The following is an 18,773-nucleotide window of genomic DNA, read 5'->3' on the forward strand; positions in this document are numbered from 1 at the left end:
ACAGAACTAGCCTTCTCTTGTTTGTTTTACAAGTACTATTAACACCAAACAAGAACCATCAGAAGACCATGCTGGTTTGTCCAGAATTCTGCTTCTCTGCTTTTAACATTAAGGATATTTCCTTTCCTTATTTAGAAATAAAACAGAATAAGAAAAACAAGGACATGTTCATCAAAAGCCATCTCATTCTGTTATGGTAGGTATATCAGAGTACTACGCTATACCAGTATCATAAAAGTAAAAGATCTATCTAAGGCAGAAGTTTCTTCTTTTTTTTTTTAATTGTGACAACAAAGAGCAACTGACTATATTTCTACTTCAGAACTATTCACATTTGAGCCAGAAAACTCTTTGTTGTGAGGTGGGGGCACTGTCTTATAAACTGTAGGATGCTTAGCAGTATTTCTGGTCTCTATCCACTATATACTATCTGGTCTCTATCCACTAAATGCTAACATTCAAAAATGCTTCCGGACACTGTCAAATGTCCTCTGGAGGGAAAACTGTCTATTTAAAAACTACAGCTGCATTTTATAAATATGAATTAATTCATTTCTTATTCTATGAGTGCTTAATCTGTCAATACTGAAATATACTTACATTCGGAGATCCATAATTCTCAAAGTACTGTCTTTGGTATGGATTAACAATCGTTTTCCATTGGGATGAACCTCCAAATAACTTATGGGAATCCCCTTAAACTCACTCTCTTTAATTTCCTGAAATGATTAAAAAAGATTATAAAATATTAGCACTGAACAGTTTATTGAATATGAAGCCTCTTTTAGAGTACAAAACTAATTTGAAGAAGTCATTTTCAGTTATAATTTAAAGCGTCCTTTAAAATTGCTAGCCAAAGAATTCCCAATGAAGGTTGAAAATAAAGCTGATAACATGTATTTTTTGACTGTTATATACGGCTACACTTAATTAGCATTATTGTAGTATATCCCCAAATAAACAGCACTTCTTTTTTTTTTTTAATTTTTTTTTTCAACATTTTTTATTTATTTTTGGGACAGAGAGAGACAGAGCATGAACGGGGGAGGGGCAGAGAGAGAGGGAGACACAGATTCGGAAGCAGGCTCCAGGCTCTGAGCCATCAGCCCAGAGCCTGACACGGGGCTCGAACTCACGGACCGTGAGATCGTGACCTGGCTGAAGTCGGACGCTTAACCGACTGCGCCACCCAGGCGCCCCAAACAGCACTTCTTAAAACATAACTTCTAACATTGAATTTTCTTGCTTACCATCATATAAGAAAGATTCTAATTTTTATAACTTCAAAAGTTAGTACGGAGTTAACTTTCAAATTCTATTTCAGTATGAGATCATTTTTTCATGTACTTATTTCCACTTTATCCTGAAAAAGGTATGTTATTGGCATCTTATTCTGAGCTCATTTAATTTAGATTGTAGTTTTAGGGATTTTTTTTTTTTTTTTTTTTTTGAGGAACAAGAACCAAGATTTTTATTTGTTCAATTCTTGCATTTGAAGTATTCCTCAATGACATCCTTGGCCTGAGACTCTCTGCCACAGATAGTCTTAACCACTACACAACTGCAACCAACCACTTTATAGGATTTTCCCTGTTAATTTTACAGAGGCCGACCCATTCCCCCAGTTTCCCATTGTCATCAACCTTAATGAGGTTGATTTGGTGTTCAGCACAAAGGGCCTCCCCACCAACTTGACATACAGAGAGAGGCTCATCCCAGTTGGATGCAAGCAGACAAAGACGGGCTTGATGCTTGTCTAAGGCTTTGGCAGCTTTGCGAATTCCACGTGCTAGGCCACCGTGGACGAGGGTGGTCTTCAGTACCTCTTGTAAAGCAGTATTAACGTCCATTACACCTCTAGCAGCAATGCCTTCCTCCGTGTGGTGGTGGGTTATGGTGGAGCCAAATCTAAAGTGCACCTGAGCCTCCAGGTTTTTGTTTTTGTTTTTGATTGTTATTTAAGGCAGCCATGGAAGACTCCTGGCTAATGATGTCAAGAAAGACATACATACTGAAGGAAAATCTGCCTGGATAAGCCTCACAAGGAAGAATTACTAAAGCAAAACTGCTCAGACTAAAGTCCACAGAGTCAACAGAAAGTCTGCTTTAACCTGCAGGCAGAATTTGGAATTAGCCTTCATGTCCTTTGAGGCTCCGACATTATGTTTTGTCGCCAGTTCCTAGAGGGGTCTCCTCTTCAGGGGCGGTTTGGCACCAGCTGGAGTACAGAGGGCTACAGTTCCGAGAGCAGCAGCTGAGCCCACGCTATCGTTGTCTGACACTGAGACCCGCCGCTAGCTCCTTTTTAAAAGTTACAGAAAAGAGCCAAACACTGACAGCACAGATGGGGGTTATACTAATTGAACTACAACAACTTGGGGTCGGGGATGCACTGTTGCGGGTCTGAGAAACATTTACACAGATGCAAAGGTGCAAAATCAAAAACACAGAGCTGTCTAACAAGTTATGTTAGGCATGAATTTGACAAAAGTGCTAGCAGGTCTAGCGTTTGTAGTATCTGTTAATGATTTCCTTTATAGTTTTCTTTATCGTACTCATCTTCAAACTAAAAACGTTCTAGTTCTGAAGCCCATGTCCTGTAACAAGGAGTGTGTGCAACAGCACACAGACACTTCATCTTAAGGGACAGCTGAGTATAACCTCCCATGTCTCACTGCTGGCTGAAGAGAACCACATAAGAAATCAGAGTCTACAGTTTGTTCTAGGGCATTAGCTACTGAAAGACATTCCAGTTCATTTCCTGACTTTTTATTTTGGACTGTCTCAAATAACTACCAGGCTGTCGATTCTGAAGATAAATTTGCCTTTTAACAACTATACTGAGGTAAAGAAACACACGATATTTAACACAAATAACAGACTTCGCATTCTACACGCAAATTACTGGAATAGGTGACTTTGGAGTTTTGCCAATCCCTCAGGTATATAAGAATTAGAAAGTTCTTTTCAAAATGTGTGAAATTAATCTACAACACGAATTCCAAGCCATCAATAATTAATCTGAGAGACTAGATGAGAATGACTAAAAATAGAATAGACAGTTTTTTAAACAGATCTGATAGATTCAACTAAAGTTCATAAAAATTCTTTTTCACTTGGAGTGTCTTTACTTCAAATGAGGACAACTGTTATAGAAGAACAAAAACTTAAGAATAAATTATAGCATATTAGAAACTATATCAACTTATACAAAACTCAGGTTTAAGAATTCACTTTGTATTTTTAACTAAAAAGTACTGAATACGCACCAACAAAATTGCTTTATATACCAGCCACCTTAAAAACACTCCAAAAATGAAAGATTATTCGTTTGTTTCTGCCTACTTAGCAAAGTTTAAATGAAAGCAATTATAGTGATTGAATAGCAGACCCCACTCATAATTACTTAATTTTGATTACATCATTGTGAAAGACACGACTGTTAAAATGTTGAGCATGTTGTTTTTAGAGTGATGTTATTGGGTCAAAAGAAAGAATATGAATAGCAGATAACAGAAGTTATGACTTAGAGATGGTAATATTAACATATGCCTCATTTGAGCATAATTTCAGTAGTGGATCACTGAATGCCATATCACAAATTAGGGTTCAAAATAAGGAAGTGAAGTCTGACCAAAATGAAAATTTTCACTAAGTTGCTATATCACCACTTAGCCATCAGAAAGACTTGATAATGAATCAATGATAGCTTGCAGGGACTGAGAAAAACTTCACTTTTTTTTGAGAAGAGAGAACAGAGTGTCCTGACATCATATTTTTAAATTCATGTGGTTCAATTTTTTCTAATTTCTTTAATTAAACCCTAAATATGAAGTATGATTTTATACCTTATTTACACTCCAGTGATGCACTGAATGTGGCACATCATTAACTCTGACATAGGTATTCCAAACAACAATCACCCCTGTGCAATCTCCTGAATACATGTGATGACCTATTTAAAAAAAAGTAAAATTACTCTTTTATAAGTGCTACACACAGGTAGAAACAAATAATATGAAATTGGTAAAACACAGCCCAGTATAACAAAGAATCAGAGGGGTATTAAAAGGTGTTTTAGCGAAAAAAAAAAAGGCCAAAAACCAAAACACAATTTGTAGTCAAATCCCAATGATCTTTAAATGAATTCTTCACTCTACCGAATTACTTTTGACTTATTTCCCTTTGTCACTTACTTGAACTTGAATACAAAAAGAAATGAGCATCTTAGTGCATTTGTACATGGTTCAAATTATAAAGCCAAACAAATTATTTGAATTATCCAATATGTCTGTATTGCTCACTTTCATTAACCTGTATAATCTGTTTTGTATTCCTGGAAAAACACCTATATTTTATACATACTTGTAGCAAAGTGCCTGATACCAGTAGAAACTCAGTAAATGATCAGGGAATGAATAAAATGATAAGTAACAGGTGCTTCAGTTTAACATACATTCTTAGAGTCAAACCCCCTCATAGTTGAATGGAACCTCAGAGACCATCAAATTCAACTTCAAACCCACTCAGGAATATCTACCACACCATAATGAACAATTGTCTAGCAACTGTGAACTTAATATTTTACAAAGCAGCTATTCAACTGATGAACTACTCTGTACACTAGAATGTTCTTTCTAATTCTGAACAAAGAGTATCTGCCTTCTGCCGCTTTGGTCCCATCTTTACCTACTGGAAGCAACACAGACTGACTTTCTTTGTTTCATGTATAGAGGTCTTAGTCAAATATTTGAAGAAATTCCTTCCTCTTTTTATAATCTGAGTTACTTCTACTATGACAAAGTTTACAGACACCTTTCTATCCTTGGTTGACTTTTCTAAATGTGTTCCAATTTTTTAACATCCTTATAGTTAAAATGAATATATTAGCAGTATTGTCATTTTGATCTGGATCCCATACTAATTAATTATAGCTATAGTATGTATACCCAGCGTCTGAAATATTGTGAAGGTATATACCATAATCATACAGATTTTGTGAGGAATAAACTAGTTTACACATGTAAAGTATTTAAAACATTAAACCACATAGCAAGGACTCCAGAAATGTTTGACTCAGTAACCTCACATCTAGGAATTTATGTTAAGAAAATAATAGTGCAACAAAGCTTTATATATATACATATATAAACATATATGTTTATATATATAAACATATATAAACATATATAAACATATATGTATATATATAAACATACACACATATATATATAAATAAAATTCGTATTCATAGAAATCATGTTCATGATACGAGAAAGCTGAAAACATTTTAAGCATTGCCGATAATAGAAAATGTTTTTTTCTTGAAAATTTCTTCAGATACATTTAGACGACTCTATAACATATACCTATTAACTGTTAGCTGAATGCAGTGGTGCTCAGTACACAGTGTAAATACAGGTTTTTCCCACTATCTATCTAATATTCTTTTGGTATTTCCCGTTCTTCCTCATTTTAACCCTTTCACTCAAAAGCCACTTAAAAAAAAAAAAAAACCTACTGAGGGGGCACCTGGTGGCTCAGTTGCAGTTAAGTGTCCGACTTCCACTCGGGTCATGATCTCACAGTTTGTGGGTTTGAGCCCCCATTGGGCTCTGCACTGACAGTGTGGGGCCTGCTTGGGATTCTTTCCCTGCCCCTCTTCCACTCACACTTTTCTCTCTCAAAATAAATAAATAAATCTTAAAAAAAAAAAAAAAAACCTACTGAGGGGATAATCACCAATCCAATGAAATATATCTATGAGATTTGATATATGACTGGTTCTCACAGTAAAGATTAGTTGAATATAAATGTTTAGGAATTTAATGAACTTAAAATTACAAACAAAACTCCCTCAGTGCTAAATCTGTGCCTACATCTACCATATGATCTGCAAAATACACATATATACAAATACGTACAATTATCAACACAAAAAATCCCTCTCAAACTTAAAAAATTATCTTAGTGAAATAAAATTTAAAAAAAATTCTTCATGCAACTATCTTCCATTTGGAATATATTGTGACATACCTTCAACATCAAAACAGAGAGAGTTGATGAAACTCCTGTGTGTGTCAAACTGTCGGATCAATACGGCAGGATCCTCTCTCATATCAACTTTCCATATCCGTATCATGGAATCATAGCACCCTGTAACCACCACCTCTTTCACAGCGGGATGGAATTTAGCCGTGTAAACAAAAGAAGGATGAGGCAAAACTCTGAAAGTACTGGTACTATTTATTTCATTTTTCCAGATCCTGGAAAAGGATAAAAAGTTATATATTGCTTCTGAAATGCACAAGTTTCTAAAACTTTCTCTAAAAACACAGCCAATGGGACTCAAGTAAGCAATGGTAACAACCAATGGTAAACTGTATTTCCTAACAATCAAAAATAATATGATCAAAGATTTGATGGCTGGGGTTCTTTACAATTTGACAAAGCTATTTCTTAGTTATTATGAACCATGTTAATTGTCTACTAATTGTAACTATACTGTAAAATGAAAAATTATATTTGGATAGGTCTGTTTTTCTTAAACATACCTACTTTTGTCATTGATTAAATACACACTGTATAGCTGGTAAAATACTGCATTTAGTGCATTACACACAAAAAATAAAATCTAGGGAGAGCTTTAATTATTCCCCACCTAGGTTGTGTATATTGCTCTTGCAAAGTGCTCACTGTAGAGGTTTAGAGAACAGGATACTCCATTAACCTTATATATGTAATTTCATAGCATAGATAAAGAACATGATCTCAAAGACTTAAAAGCCATAATGAAATAACTGTATGAATACTTGCATAAGATTAAAATAATTATGATTTTTGATAGAAAACAGACTACCTTACATTAAATAATCAACTTATGTTCAACACTCTCATTATCTCTTCCTCTAAATAATGGACAACTTTTAAAAAGCAGTGTTACTGTCACTGCTACAGTCTCGACAAAAGAGTAAATCTCAAGCGTTAAAATTGTTATGTCAGATACTCTGCAATTCTAGTCAATGTGTAAAAATTGGAAAAATCTAACAACAGACAGCTACTAAATGAGTGTAGAACACTGTTTTTTTTTTTAACTTGATTAAATTACTAGAATTAGAAAAATATATTGATTTTTTAATGAGGGGATTTACAGTTCATTCTTTTAATTACTACCTAAGAACTAAAGCAAATTAAGTCCTTTTCAAATTTATCGAAGAAAAAATATGGTTGCCATTTAAGAATAACATTCTATGCATTTTCTCAGCAGCTGCTTCAAATACAGGATATGATCTTCAATTACTAAGAATCCAAACTAATGATGAAGGAAGTGAAAGAACATGTTTTCAAGTAAAAATAAAGCATGTATGTCACTGCATAAACATTTTTACCATAGCAATACTTTCAACGAATGCATGCTGCATGAAATACAGTACTTAAAGAACAAAATCATTAATTTGTGATTAATATTGTGAAGATTGTTTAAAAGATGAAAACTTCAGTTGCTTGCTAAAAAATCTCAGTGGTATAATCTGAAATACTATATAGCGGATAGAAATGAAGCAATCATACCTTAAAAACAGCTCAATTAAAACAGACACAGCATTTTTGGGGGCACTTGGGTGGCTCAGTCGGTTAAGTATCTGACTTTGGCTTAGGTCATGATCTCACAGTTCACGGGTTCGAGCCCTACATCTGGCTCAGTGCTGACAGCTCAGAGCCTGGAGCCTGCTTCGGATTCTGTGTCTCCCTCTCTCTCCCTGCCCCTTCCCTGCTCCTGCTCTGTCTCTGTCTCTCAAAATAAATAAATGTTTAAAAAAATTTTTAAAAAATCCAGACAGCATTTTAAAATAAAAATGAAGCTTTTTATGTGAAGACCTAACTGGTGTGAATGATGGCTTTCATCAAGCAAGCAATGGTTGAATCCAAGAACAAAAGAAACATATTAATGAGTCTGGGGGAAAAAATAGGCTAATCACAAAGAACAAGGAGATACTCAAACTTGTAATGACTAGATGAGCGCACAAAAAACATTATTAGAACTGGGTAAGAAAAAACATGAAGTTAAGCAGTATGTGGGATTAAGGGTGGCATAGGGACCTATGTGCCTAACTGGAGCCATTACACATGGGAAAAATTGGATTATTTTAGGAGTTGCCGGTTAGAGAAAAATACAAATTATCTGGATGACAGCAAAAGATTTTGGTTAAACTTACATGGCAGAGAGCTATCCAGTGGGAAACAGTGGTACTCAGGAGACACTAACATGGTGTGGATCCCCAGGAAGATGGAAGAAACAGCCAGAGAAACTCATCCCTCTGCCACTCTTGGCATTAGCAACTCTAATTCTCTTCCTTTTGACATTAGCTTATTCATTTTTAGTAGTCCTTACCCCTTTCAAAAACCTCAGTCTTTTTGGTTCTAGTCACAATGTTTCCCTCTTCACTCAGTTAATCTTACACATTAATATTTTTATGATGCCAAGAGCTCTCAATCAGTATAAATTTCAAAGCTACAAAAAGAAAAAAGTATACTGTACTGCAACATATTATGTGCTGTGTGGAAAAATCCAAGAGTCTTCAAGAAATGGTTAAATCTGAGCTGAGTTTTAAATGATGACTATGAGCCCATGGTGGCTCATAAAAGGCACTTAAATGTTTGCTGAGTCACTGAGTTGGGCAGGAAGGCTAGGAAAAGGGCATTTAAGCACAGGAAGAGGAGGCAAGGCTACAGGGCACAGGGATTTCAAAGAGGGTAAGATACTAAGGGCATTTCAAAAGACTGTGTGGGTGAGGCCGAGGGCATATAGCAAGTGCACAGGACAAGGGTGTAGGGTCAATGAGAAACATGCTTGTTATGCCATGCTAAGGAACTGGAATATTTTTTCTTTCTTTCTTTCTTTCTTTCTTTTCTTTCTTTCTTTCTTTCTTTCTTTCTTTCTTTCCTTTTTCTTTTACAATTTTTAAAATGTGTTCACATGTCCTCATGTGAGCAGGGGAGGGGCAGAGAGAGAGGGAGAGAGAGAACCCCAAGCAGGTTCCATGCTGTCAGTACAGAGACTGACATGGGGCTTGATCCCACCAACCTGACCTGAGCCGAAATCAAGAATTGGATGTCCAACCAACTGAGCCACCCAGGCGCCCCGGGAACTGGAACATTTTCAAAAGGGTGGTGGTAATCAAAGACTTCTGAAAATCAAGGCATTATGAAAGATGGTTTTGGAAAGATGGAGGAACAAGAGACTGAACAGTGGGAAAGTTCAGCACCAATAGTTTAAGAGCAGATAGCAAGGGCCTGAATGAAGGTAACACCAGTGAGGACAGAAAGAGTGTGATAGAATGGTGAGCCTTTTAGAAGGGTGAACTGATAGACCGTGGCGCTGCTTGGATGCGGGGAGGAATGGTGGGAAGTAAAAAAAGAAATGAGGGCTCCCTGGGTTCCTGGCTCAGGAGACAAGGTGGATAAGGATGCCATTAAAAAATCCACAAGAGGACTAAAAGAGGAAAGCAAAGTTTTGTGATTATCAGCAAGTCTGATCTGAGGTGCCACTGGACAGTCCAGACAGAAGTGTGTAACAGAAAGTGCAATTCAGAAAAAAGTGGGCGCTAGAAGTCACTGCCTATGACTGAGACTCCAAGCCGGGAAAGACGAGACAGACCAGGTCGAGCACCCCAAACCAGGGAAGATGACAAGAGGATCCCAGGAATAAACATCTACAGAGACTAGGCAGAGGAGGGGGAACAGGAGGCAGGGAATGAGAACTGGCCAGAGTCACAATAAAAAGGAAACAGAAGAGGTTGTCAAGGAAACCATTAACTGAGAATATTTGAAGACTGGTCAATAATTAAGTACTGCAGTGAAGGCAAACAGGATAAGGACCAAAACTGGCCCTGGGATCTGAAAATCAGCAAGTGACTGCTGACCTCTTGAAGAAGGTTTATCTAGCAGAATGGGAGTGAAAGCCAGACTAACTGGGTTGAAGTAAAGACAACGTGCATAGAATGCCCTTGATGGTGTAGAAAGAAAAATAATGTGGTAGTCTGGAAAGGAGAAAGAGTTGAGAAAAAGATTTCTTAAGACAAGAAGATGTGAACATATTTTTAGGATGACAGGACAAAGTCAATAGACAGGAAGATAGTGAAGAGACAAGAGGTAGGAAACAGAGCTGCAGACTGAAGGACTGAGATTAAAAGCATAGATCAAAGAGTGGCCGGAAAAAAGTGTCTTTATTCACATTTTTGTTAAGGCAGCAGACAGAGATAAAGATGGGTACACTGACAGACACTGGGTGGAAAACCAGGGGGAAATACAGGAAGTGCGTGTCTGGCTTCATTTCACTGTAAGCTGAAGGCATTCAGCTAATGAAAGTGGGAAAATGTGACTCAGTGTACAGAACCTGAAGTGCCGTGAAACCTGGATATGCCGCCAGAGAAATGAGGGGAAACAGGTGAATTTTGATAAGGAAAAGGATTGTGCAGCTGAGATGAGAGCTCAAGTGATTTTAAGACTTACAAATCCAGTCAGGCCTGGCAGGGTTATAAACTGTTCTCTAGTACAACCTGGCATCAGACAGAATGGCTATGCCGAGAAAACAAGCAGACCACAGGTTGTGGAGGATAACGTAAGGAGGGACGCATAGCAGGTTCCCAGCTACACAGGGAAGGAAACCAATGCTCACCAATTACTATCTTTTGCATTTAAATATAAAGTAAACGGTAATGATAACATCTTAATCAATTAGACATCTTATATTAACAAGGAAGCTGATAAGACTAGTAAAAGAAGGGATCCAGACGCAAGGAGTATCTGCTACAAAGTGTGTTAGAAAAGCAGGAAGCAGAAGAGTGAAGTCAGAGGGGATCGCAAACTGCTCCAAGAATCAGCTTCTTAGTGTATAGAAAGAGTAAGTGTTGGGAATGCAAGCTGGTGCAGCCATTCTGGAAAACAGTATGGAGGTTCCTCAAAAAACAAAAAATAGAACTACCCTACGACCCAGCAATTGCACTACTAGGCATTTATCCAAGGAATACAGGTGTGCTGTTTCGAAGGGACACATGCACCCCCATGTTTATAGCAGCACTATCAACAATAGCCAAAGTATGGAAAGAGCCCAAATGTCCACCGATGGATGCATGGATAAAGAAGATGTGGTATATATACACAATGGAGTATTACTTGGCAATCAAAAAGAATGAAATCTTGCCATTTGCAACTATGTCGATGGAACTGGAGGGTATTATGCTAAGTTAGTCAGAGAAGACAAAAATCATATGATTTCACTCATATGAGGACTTTAAGAGACAAAACAGATGAACATAAAGGAAGGAAACAAAAATAATATAAAAACAGGGAGGGGGACAGAATAGAAGAGACTCATAAATATGGAGAACAAACTGAGGGTTACTGGAGGGGTTGTGGGAGGGGGGATGGGCTAAATGGGTAAGGGGCACTAAGGAATCTACTCCTGAAATCATTGTTGCACTATATGCTAACTAACTTGGATGTAAATTTTAAAAAATAAAAAATACAATTAAAAAAAAAAACAGCAAAAAAAAAAAAAAAAAAAGAACCTCAGTGATTATCAGCCAGAGTCCCATTAAAATGAAGGGTGTTTGGAAAGTGCATTGCAATTCCAAAGAAAAGGCCACACTGCTCAACTCTAATCTTAAATAAAGTTCTGAGAATGGAAAAAAAAAGAAATAATAAATGTTTATGTGCACCCACCTACATTTGTTGGAATCAAATTAAATGACATCTATAAAGGCATTCTGAAAAGTTGCCTAATAATACATTTATATTACATGCAAGGTAGAGTAAGCAGCTAAAACAGTGTCAATGGCACTTCACAAAGTAGTTTTTAAAAATGCTACTGTGATACTTATTAGGTTGGAAGGGGTTAGATTATTTCATGACTGACATTCTGAAAAATGCAAATACTGACAATCTAGAAAACTCTTAAAACATGAGGTGCATATTCACTTACAAGTATCCCCTGCTTTTCGAAAGTCTGCATGATACCACTTTGCTTTTGCCTAAGACCTGTGTTAGTACTTTTTGGTTTGTTTTCACTAACCCAAAGACAGCTGAAGAGAATTTTTGCTTTGATGAAAAAAGGAGAAAAGCAAAACTAGGGTTCAGCATCTGTTTTGCAGTGAGCCCTTACACAGGCAGCATACACCCCAAGCAGCGAGTAGCACCGTCAAGCTCTTCCCTGGAAACCACACTCAGCATCTCCACATTGAGCTGCTCTAGCTCTGAACTGTATCTGTGAACATCTCCGCTTTATCCCAGTTTATTGTGTGCATCCATTAGCAAGACATGTCCTTTGGTATCAGAAAAGTCCAAGAGGCTATTTTTAGGTCTGGGAACACTCAAAAACTTTTCCATATACATTAACAGTAATTACTTCTTCATTTTATGCCATTTTTGTCCTAGGAAAAATTTCATAGAAATGCCATATTTTTGGAGAGCAGAGGAAACCTTACTGGCTCTGTACCACATATAGTGCAGCACTATGGCCTGACCCCTGCATAGAGCTAACAGTGAAGACAGACCCCTACCATTAAGAGCTTATATTTTGGGGAAAATATCAATTGTTTAATAACCTTATGTCAAAGTATTAATCAAACAGTGTATATAATGATCACTGAAAGACACTGAGACCAAAAGTATTATACATTACCTAATACACTTAACAAAAACATCTTCAGGAAAAAAATTTTGCACTACGACTCATCTAATCAGTCTGTAGGATGCATCTCTGATAGTCGCTTGATCATCCAAACATAACTGATGCATTAGTTACTTTCCTTGACGGCAAGCAACGTACAGAAGAAGTACTTCTCAAGGATACTAACCTGGCGGTGCCATCAGATGAGGCAGTAAGGATATAGCGATCGTCATGTGACCAGCAAAGATCATAAATAATATTGAGGTGGCCACACAATTCTCTCATGAAACGTCCAGAAGGAATTTCGTATACTAATGAAAATATTCAAAAATTAGTAGGTTTCCAGGACAGAGACTCTCAATCCAGTAATACATAAATACATAGTTTACGATAATCTGTATGTACATAAGGTAAGCACTGCCTCCAAGAATATTATCACCAAAGATATTTTAGCATAAAAGATTTCAAAGTCTACTTAAAAACAGTTTTTCATTTCCTTTAGACACAAGAATTTCCACATACAAAATTTTACAATATGCTCCAATTAACATTTATTCTCATCACTTCAAAGCAATTTTTCTAATAATCTTTGACAATCATTAATCAAATAATAAATAACATTTAAATTGCAACTCCAAAGATTCTATAATTTGGGCTTTCATGAATAAAGCATTAGTTTACTGAAAATTAAATTCCAACAGAATTTTAATTCTTTGAAGAAAAAATGTGAACTGTGCTATTGTCAGAAAAAATTTCCAATACTAAAATGATTTAGTAAGAGAATTAACAAAGACCCAATCTGATTAAAAGGCATTGTGGTTTTCCTGTAAGTTAGGTTCACAATGAAATCTTCCAAGACAATGACTGAATTTAGAACAACAAAGTGTGCAAGTCTCTACTTCCACCTAGTGGTAAAACCAAATCCCCTTTAAAATACTAAGCAGAACAGAATTACTTCCGGAATAGCAACAGAAGGACTTCCGAATATCTGCTCCCTGATAAAAACAAAGAGAACACTGCCAAAATTATCCAAATTAACTTTTTCAGAACTCTAGAAATTAAACAAAGGTTTGCAACAATATGAGGAGCATTTATTTAAGAAAAACAGCTGAATCTTGGTAAGAACCTGAGCTTCGTGGTGTTTTAACTTGCCGTGTTCCCATTCTCTTCCCCCAAGCTCCAAAGGAGCTTTAAAAATCAATAGCCTCACAACTTAAAGCCAGCAGCATAGCAGCCACAGGATGGGGCAGAAGAGGTATGAAGCTCCCCCAAATCCCCATCCCCAAGACTTACTACTATTAACACAGTCTAGCAGTTCCCTGAAAGTCTCCATTCTCAGGGCTTGGCTTTATTTAACTGGGCTCAGAGCATGCTCTGTGCGAACAGCCCTAACCCTAGGGTACACGCTGAAATAATCAGTGGCATAGCTGTCTGAGGCAGTGATGCCAACTGAGGCTAAGAAGAGGCTGAGCAAAAAACTTAAAAGGAAAACACTGAGAATGAGATGTCCATAGGGGACTTCAACAAACTCCTGGGAATCTAGCAGGACATGTACATGTGAGTAAAAGACTCTAGGCCCTCTCTCACTCTGGCTGACCTCGGAAGGCTCTGTGCAAACATAAAGTGAAGGCTATGGCAGAGTTGCAAACTGCCTACCACAACATGTTAAGAGTACATCCCAATGCACACACAGATCCCCTTGGCAAAGGCTGGGTGATCTGCTCAGTCAAGACATTTAAAAATCTCTAACCGTGGCTGACCACCAAGTTAAGTGAGTAGAGACTTCAGAGACAACAACAAATCCTGGGTGGGTGGGTAGAGAGGAGGGGGAAGGAAAGGAATCTGATTTCCTGAACAGCCACACTGTAATAATATCTACTTCTCAACACAAAATTAGGGAGACATGAAAAACCAAGCAGTCAACTATGGCCATACAAAGAAATGAGGCAGTCCACAGAAACTGTCTAAGAGGAAGCCAAGATGTTAGTATTTCTAGACAAAGACTTTAAGCCCACTTTTACAAATATACTCAAAGATGTAAAGAAAACTATCCCTAGAAATTAGGAATAATTCTCACCAAAAAAAATACCAACAAAGGGACAGAAATTATATATAAAAAATCCCAAAAATTCTAGAGTTGAAAAATACAATAATGGAAATAAACAACTCACTAGAGGGGCTCAATAACAAATCTGAACTGGCAGAAAATCAACAAACTTGAAGATAGGTCATTTGAGATTATGCTGTCTGAGGAAAAGAGAGAAAAAGAATGAAGATAAAAGAATAAAGCTGCAGGGACCTGTGGGACACCACCAAGTGTACCAACAAAGAGATGATGAGTCTCAGAAGAGAAAAAATAGAAAGGAGCAGACAGAACAATGTGAAGAAAGAAAGACTGAAAACTTCCCAATTTTGTGAAGACATTAATCCACACATCTAACAAGCTAAATAAATTTCAAGCAGACACATCATAAGCAAACAATCAAAAACCAAAGACCAAATTCTTCTTCTGTTTTTTGAGACTTAAGCAATAAGTACGTCTAAATTTATATAGCATTTTACACAAGTTGTTTTTAAGAGTAAAGTAACATTTGTCACTGAAATGTTGAGAACATAAATCAGAATGAAAATAATTCCTTCACTGCCCGAAAAAAATAAATCACTATTAACACTCTGGAGTATGTTTCTTAAGAATCTTTTCTCCCTCATGAATAGGTTTTGATGAATTTTTAAAATAGCATGGCTATAATAAAACTACACAAAAAAAAATCTGTTTTTTTTTAAACATTTCATGAAAAAAATATTTATTTGATTTATTTAACATTTAATGTTTATTTAAAAAATGTTAATCAAGCCAATTAGAAGTCCCTGCTGAAAGAATAAATCTGCTAAGAAATAAACTGTGTGAGACTGAGGGAAGTTCAACACTACCTAGTGCTTTGGGCAGATGCCCATAGGGAGTGGGTTACTTCCTGCTGAGGAAGCTGTTTTTCATAATTATGCAAGAAATAAGGCAAAGTAGGGGCACCTGGTGGCTCAGTTGGTTAAGCATCAACTCTTGATTTTGGCTCAGGTCATGATCTCGTGGTCCATGGGTTCAAGCCCCACCTGGGTCTCTGCTGATATGTGGAGCCTGCTTGGAATTCTCTCTCTCCCTCTCTGCCCCTCCCTCACTCGCTCTGTCTCTCTCAAAAATAAATAAATAAATATTTAAAAAGGAAAAAAAAGGGAAAGTACTTAATGCCTTTAAGTCTAGAAGAGATGCTCACTTAAAAAAGATCTCTACTGTTACAGAAAATTTTAATATGGTTTTCTCTATATTTTTTAAATGTTTATTTTTGAGGGATAGAGACAGTGCATGAACACAAGCATGCACCTCCAGAAAAAAGGAAGAGGGAATCCCAAGCAGGTTCTTCACTGTCCGTGCAGAGCCCAACATAGGGCTCGAACTCATGAACCATAAGATCGTGACCTAAGCAAAAATCAAGCGTTGGAGGCTTAACTGACGGAGCTATTCAGGCACCCCAACAAGGTTTTCTATATTTTTTTTAGAAGCAATTTGAGAGTGGGTTTTGGGCCACTGCTGACTTCTCTACCATAATGAGAGGTCGTTCTCTAGATACTCCTGAGCCAGATGTAACCCTTCTAATGCATATGAAATTCAAAGGCTTTCATAATTTAAATTATCACTGTTACCAACTGACCATAATGGACTAGAATTCCTCATGAGATTTATTAATGCCTGCACATTTCTAAATTTCTATTTTAAAATAGAAAATGCTTACAAAAATCCTCCTGCATGTTTTAAAAGTAAACTTACCATCCTTCATTTGGTCATTCTCTCTACTCCTGAACATAAATTTTATAGAAATCTGTAAAATTATTGTTAAAAAACTGGAGGATTACTCAAATTAAGATTTCAATGAATTTTAAAAACTAAACAATGTCCTCCACATAGACTTCGATCAGATTAAACAGGCAGAATTATTACTCACAAATAATCGGATATCCGTCCCTGCTAGCACAGGCTGCTGCTAATATTCTTCCGTTGTGAGAGAAAGCAAGACAAAAACATCCTCGTTCTCCTGCATTTAGTGAGAAGAGGTGCTTGTTTGGAATACGGCAAGCCTAAGAAAACATATATTAAGAAAAATAAGAAACATTAAAATATGAAGGCTAGTTGTTGATTCAATTACTAAGTGGTAGAACTTTATTTTTTTTTTTTAAGTCCCTCTACTGTGATGCAGAGAAAGAGAAAAGCAAGTAAACAGAATGATGGAAAACTATAGTAAATTATTTTACTTCCTAAAGAGGGAATCAGTTCTCCATAAAATAAAGTCAATTTATACTCAATAAATTGAGTACTAGCACTTAATTCACCTAAACTGCGAAGCAATAATGCCATTATCTGGTACTCTAAAGTTGTCACTACTGCACAAAAGATATAGCCACGCACAAAAAAATGTCGTATCAGATCTTTATTCCATGACACCTAATAAGTGATATTTGCTGAACCACAACTAATTCTGAGACCATAAATGCCCTATAGGGTCTAGCTTAAGCCCAGAATGTATGAATGCTCATTTTCTCTCTTTCTCTCTCTTAAAATCATCATCATTTGTGGCTGCCTTCCGAAAGGTCCTTTAAAGTAATCAATCACCTCTTGTTGGTTTCTTCATTAATTTTATTAAAATTTCTTCGTTAATTTTTATGAATTACCAGACGAACCCAAAACTTTCCATGTATAATATCTACTGTAGAAAATACTACTTTTATTTGTCCTAATTCTACTTCTTCCAAACTTTCGTGAGCCTTAGTTCTTGTTATTCTGCAAGTTCAATTAAACACATATTGGACCCTTACTATATGCTATGAACGTGGTACTACCTCACAAATGTCTTTTAATATGTTCATCACAGCACCCTGTAAGTAACCATTATTTCTACATACAGTTAATAAGGATTATTCAGAGGGTCAAGTGCAACTTGCTGGGCCTAGTCAAAGACTATTAGCTCAAGAGTCTGCCTTCTGGACAGGTACCAGGTGCGTCACAAGTAGCACCAAGATTCAGCAGCATTATTAGCAGGCAGCATTACAAGCAGCTACTAGGAAAGTGGAATATTCAACAGACATTTCTTAGGTGTCAACAGGGTAGCGGACACCATGCTACCCATCTTTGCCCTCCATTCTCCATCCACACATTTTAGAAAAGGAGGGGTGATAAAAAGAGGATAAAAATGGAAGGAAAAATCAGGAGGTTTTATAAGCACTTGCTGCCGGCAGTAGATGCGGCTGAGGAAAACTCTGCCACCCCACCAAAGTAAAATCACTGAAGCTACTACAATTTTCTTCGTATGACCAGGGTTTGGCACTGTACTAGAAGAGGTGCTCAATGAACAATTGATAATAAAGGTCTTCCACATCTTTGACTCTTCTCCCTTCTTTCCTACCTGTCAGTCATTAAATTATGCTGGTTTTTGTTCTATCTTTCTCTTGTATTCATCCCATATTTTTCCTTTTTGTTACCATTATCCCAAGGTTAGACCCTTTTCCCCTCACACATTAATGACTACAACTGCCTTGAAGTGGGTCTCTCTCATTCTGATGTATCCTACCTCAAGATCTCCAACATGCTATGCCAGAATTAATTTGTTCTAAAATATGGTTATGAAGTACTATTATACTTTTCTCCTACCCAAAAACTTTCCATTACTTCTCACATCCCACACAGTCAAGTATTGGGCTACCATTAGTGATACTCTACATCGTGGGCCCAATCAATCATACCACTTTATTTCTTATGCAAACTCTGGTTTCCAGCCAGCCATTTTTTAAAAAATGTTTATTTACTTATTTTGAGAGAGAGAGGAAGAGAGAGCACAGGGGAAAGGCAGAGAGACGGGGAGAGAGAGATGACCAAGCAGGCTCTGGTCAGCACAGAGCCCGATGTGGGGCTCAAACCCACGAACTGCGAGATTATGACCTGAGCAGAAATCAAGAGTCAGATGCTTAACCAACTGAGCAACCCAGGTGCCCAATCCAGCCTGCCAAATTTCTGAGTGCCTGAATACAAGAGGTCCATTCCCATTTATTTACAACTTTGCCC

At 37.0% G+C, this 18,773-nt stretch overlaps 1 protein-coding gene and 1 pseudogene across 6 annotated transcripts in view; both read right to left on the bottom strand.

Moving 5' to 3' along the window:
• Positions 1-18,773, bottom strand: part of AHI1 (Abelson helper integration site 1) — a 208,109-nt gene that overhangs the window by 149,125 nt on the left and 40,211 nt on the right. For all 6 annotated transcript variants that reach the window (XM_030316404.1, XM_030316406.1, XM_030316401.1 and 3 more), the window contains 5 exons: positions 16,663-16,795; positions 12,855-12,978; positions 6,037-6,266; positions 3,849-3,955; positions 601-719 (listed from right to left, as the gene is read on the bottom strand). In XM_030316404.1, coding sequence (XP_030172264.1) covers positions 601-719; positions 3,849-3,955; positions 6,037-6,266; positions 12,855-12,978; positions 16,663-16,795 — 713 coding nt within the window. The remainder of the gene's footprint in view (positions 1-600; positions 720-3,848; positions 3,956-6,036; positions 6,267-12,854; positions 12,979-16,662; positions 16,796-18,773) is intronic.
• LOC115514426 lies at positions 1,429-1,965 on the bottom strand (annotated as a pseudogene).

This window comes from Lynx canadensis, chromosome B2 (genome assembly GCF_007474595.2).
Source record: "Lynx canadensis isolate LIC74 chromosome B2, mLynCan4.pri.v2, whole genome shotgun sequence".
NCBI classification, from domain to species: domain Eukaryota; kingdom Metazoa; phylum Chordata; class Mammalia; order Carnivora; family Felidae; genus Lynx; species Lynx canadensis.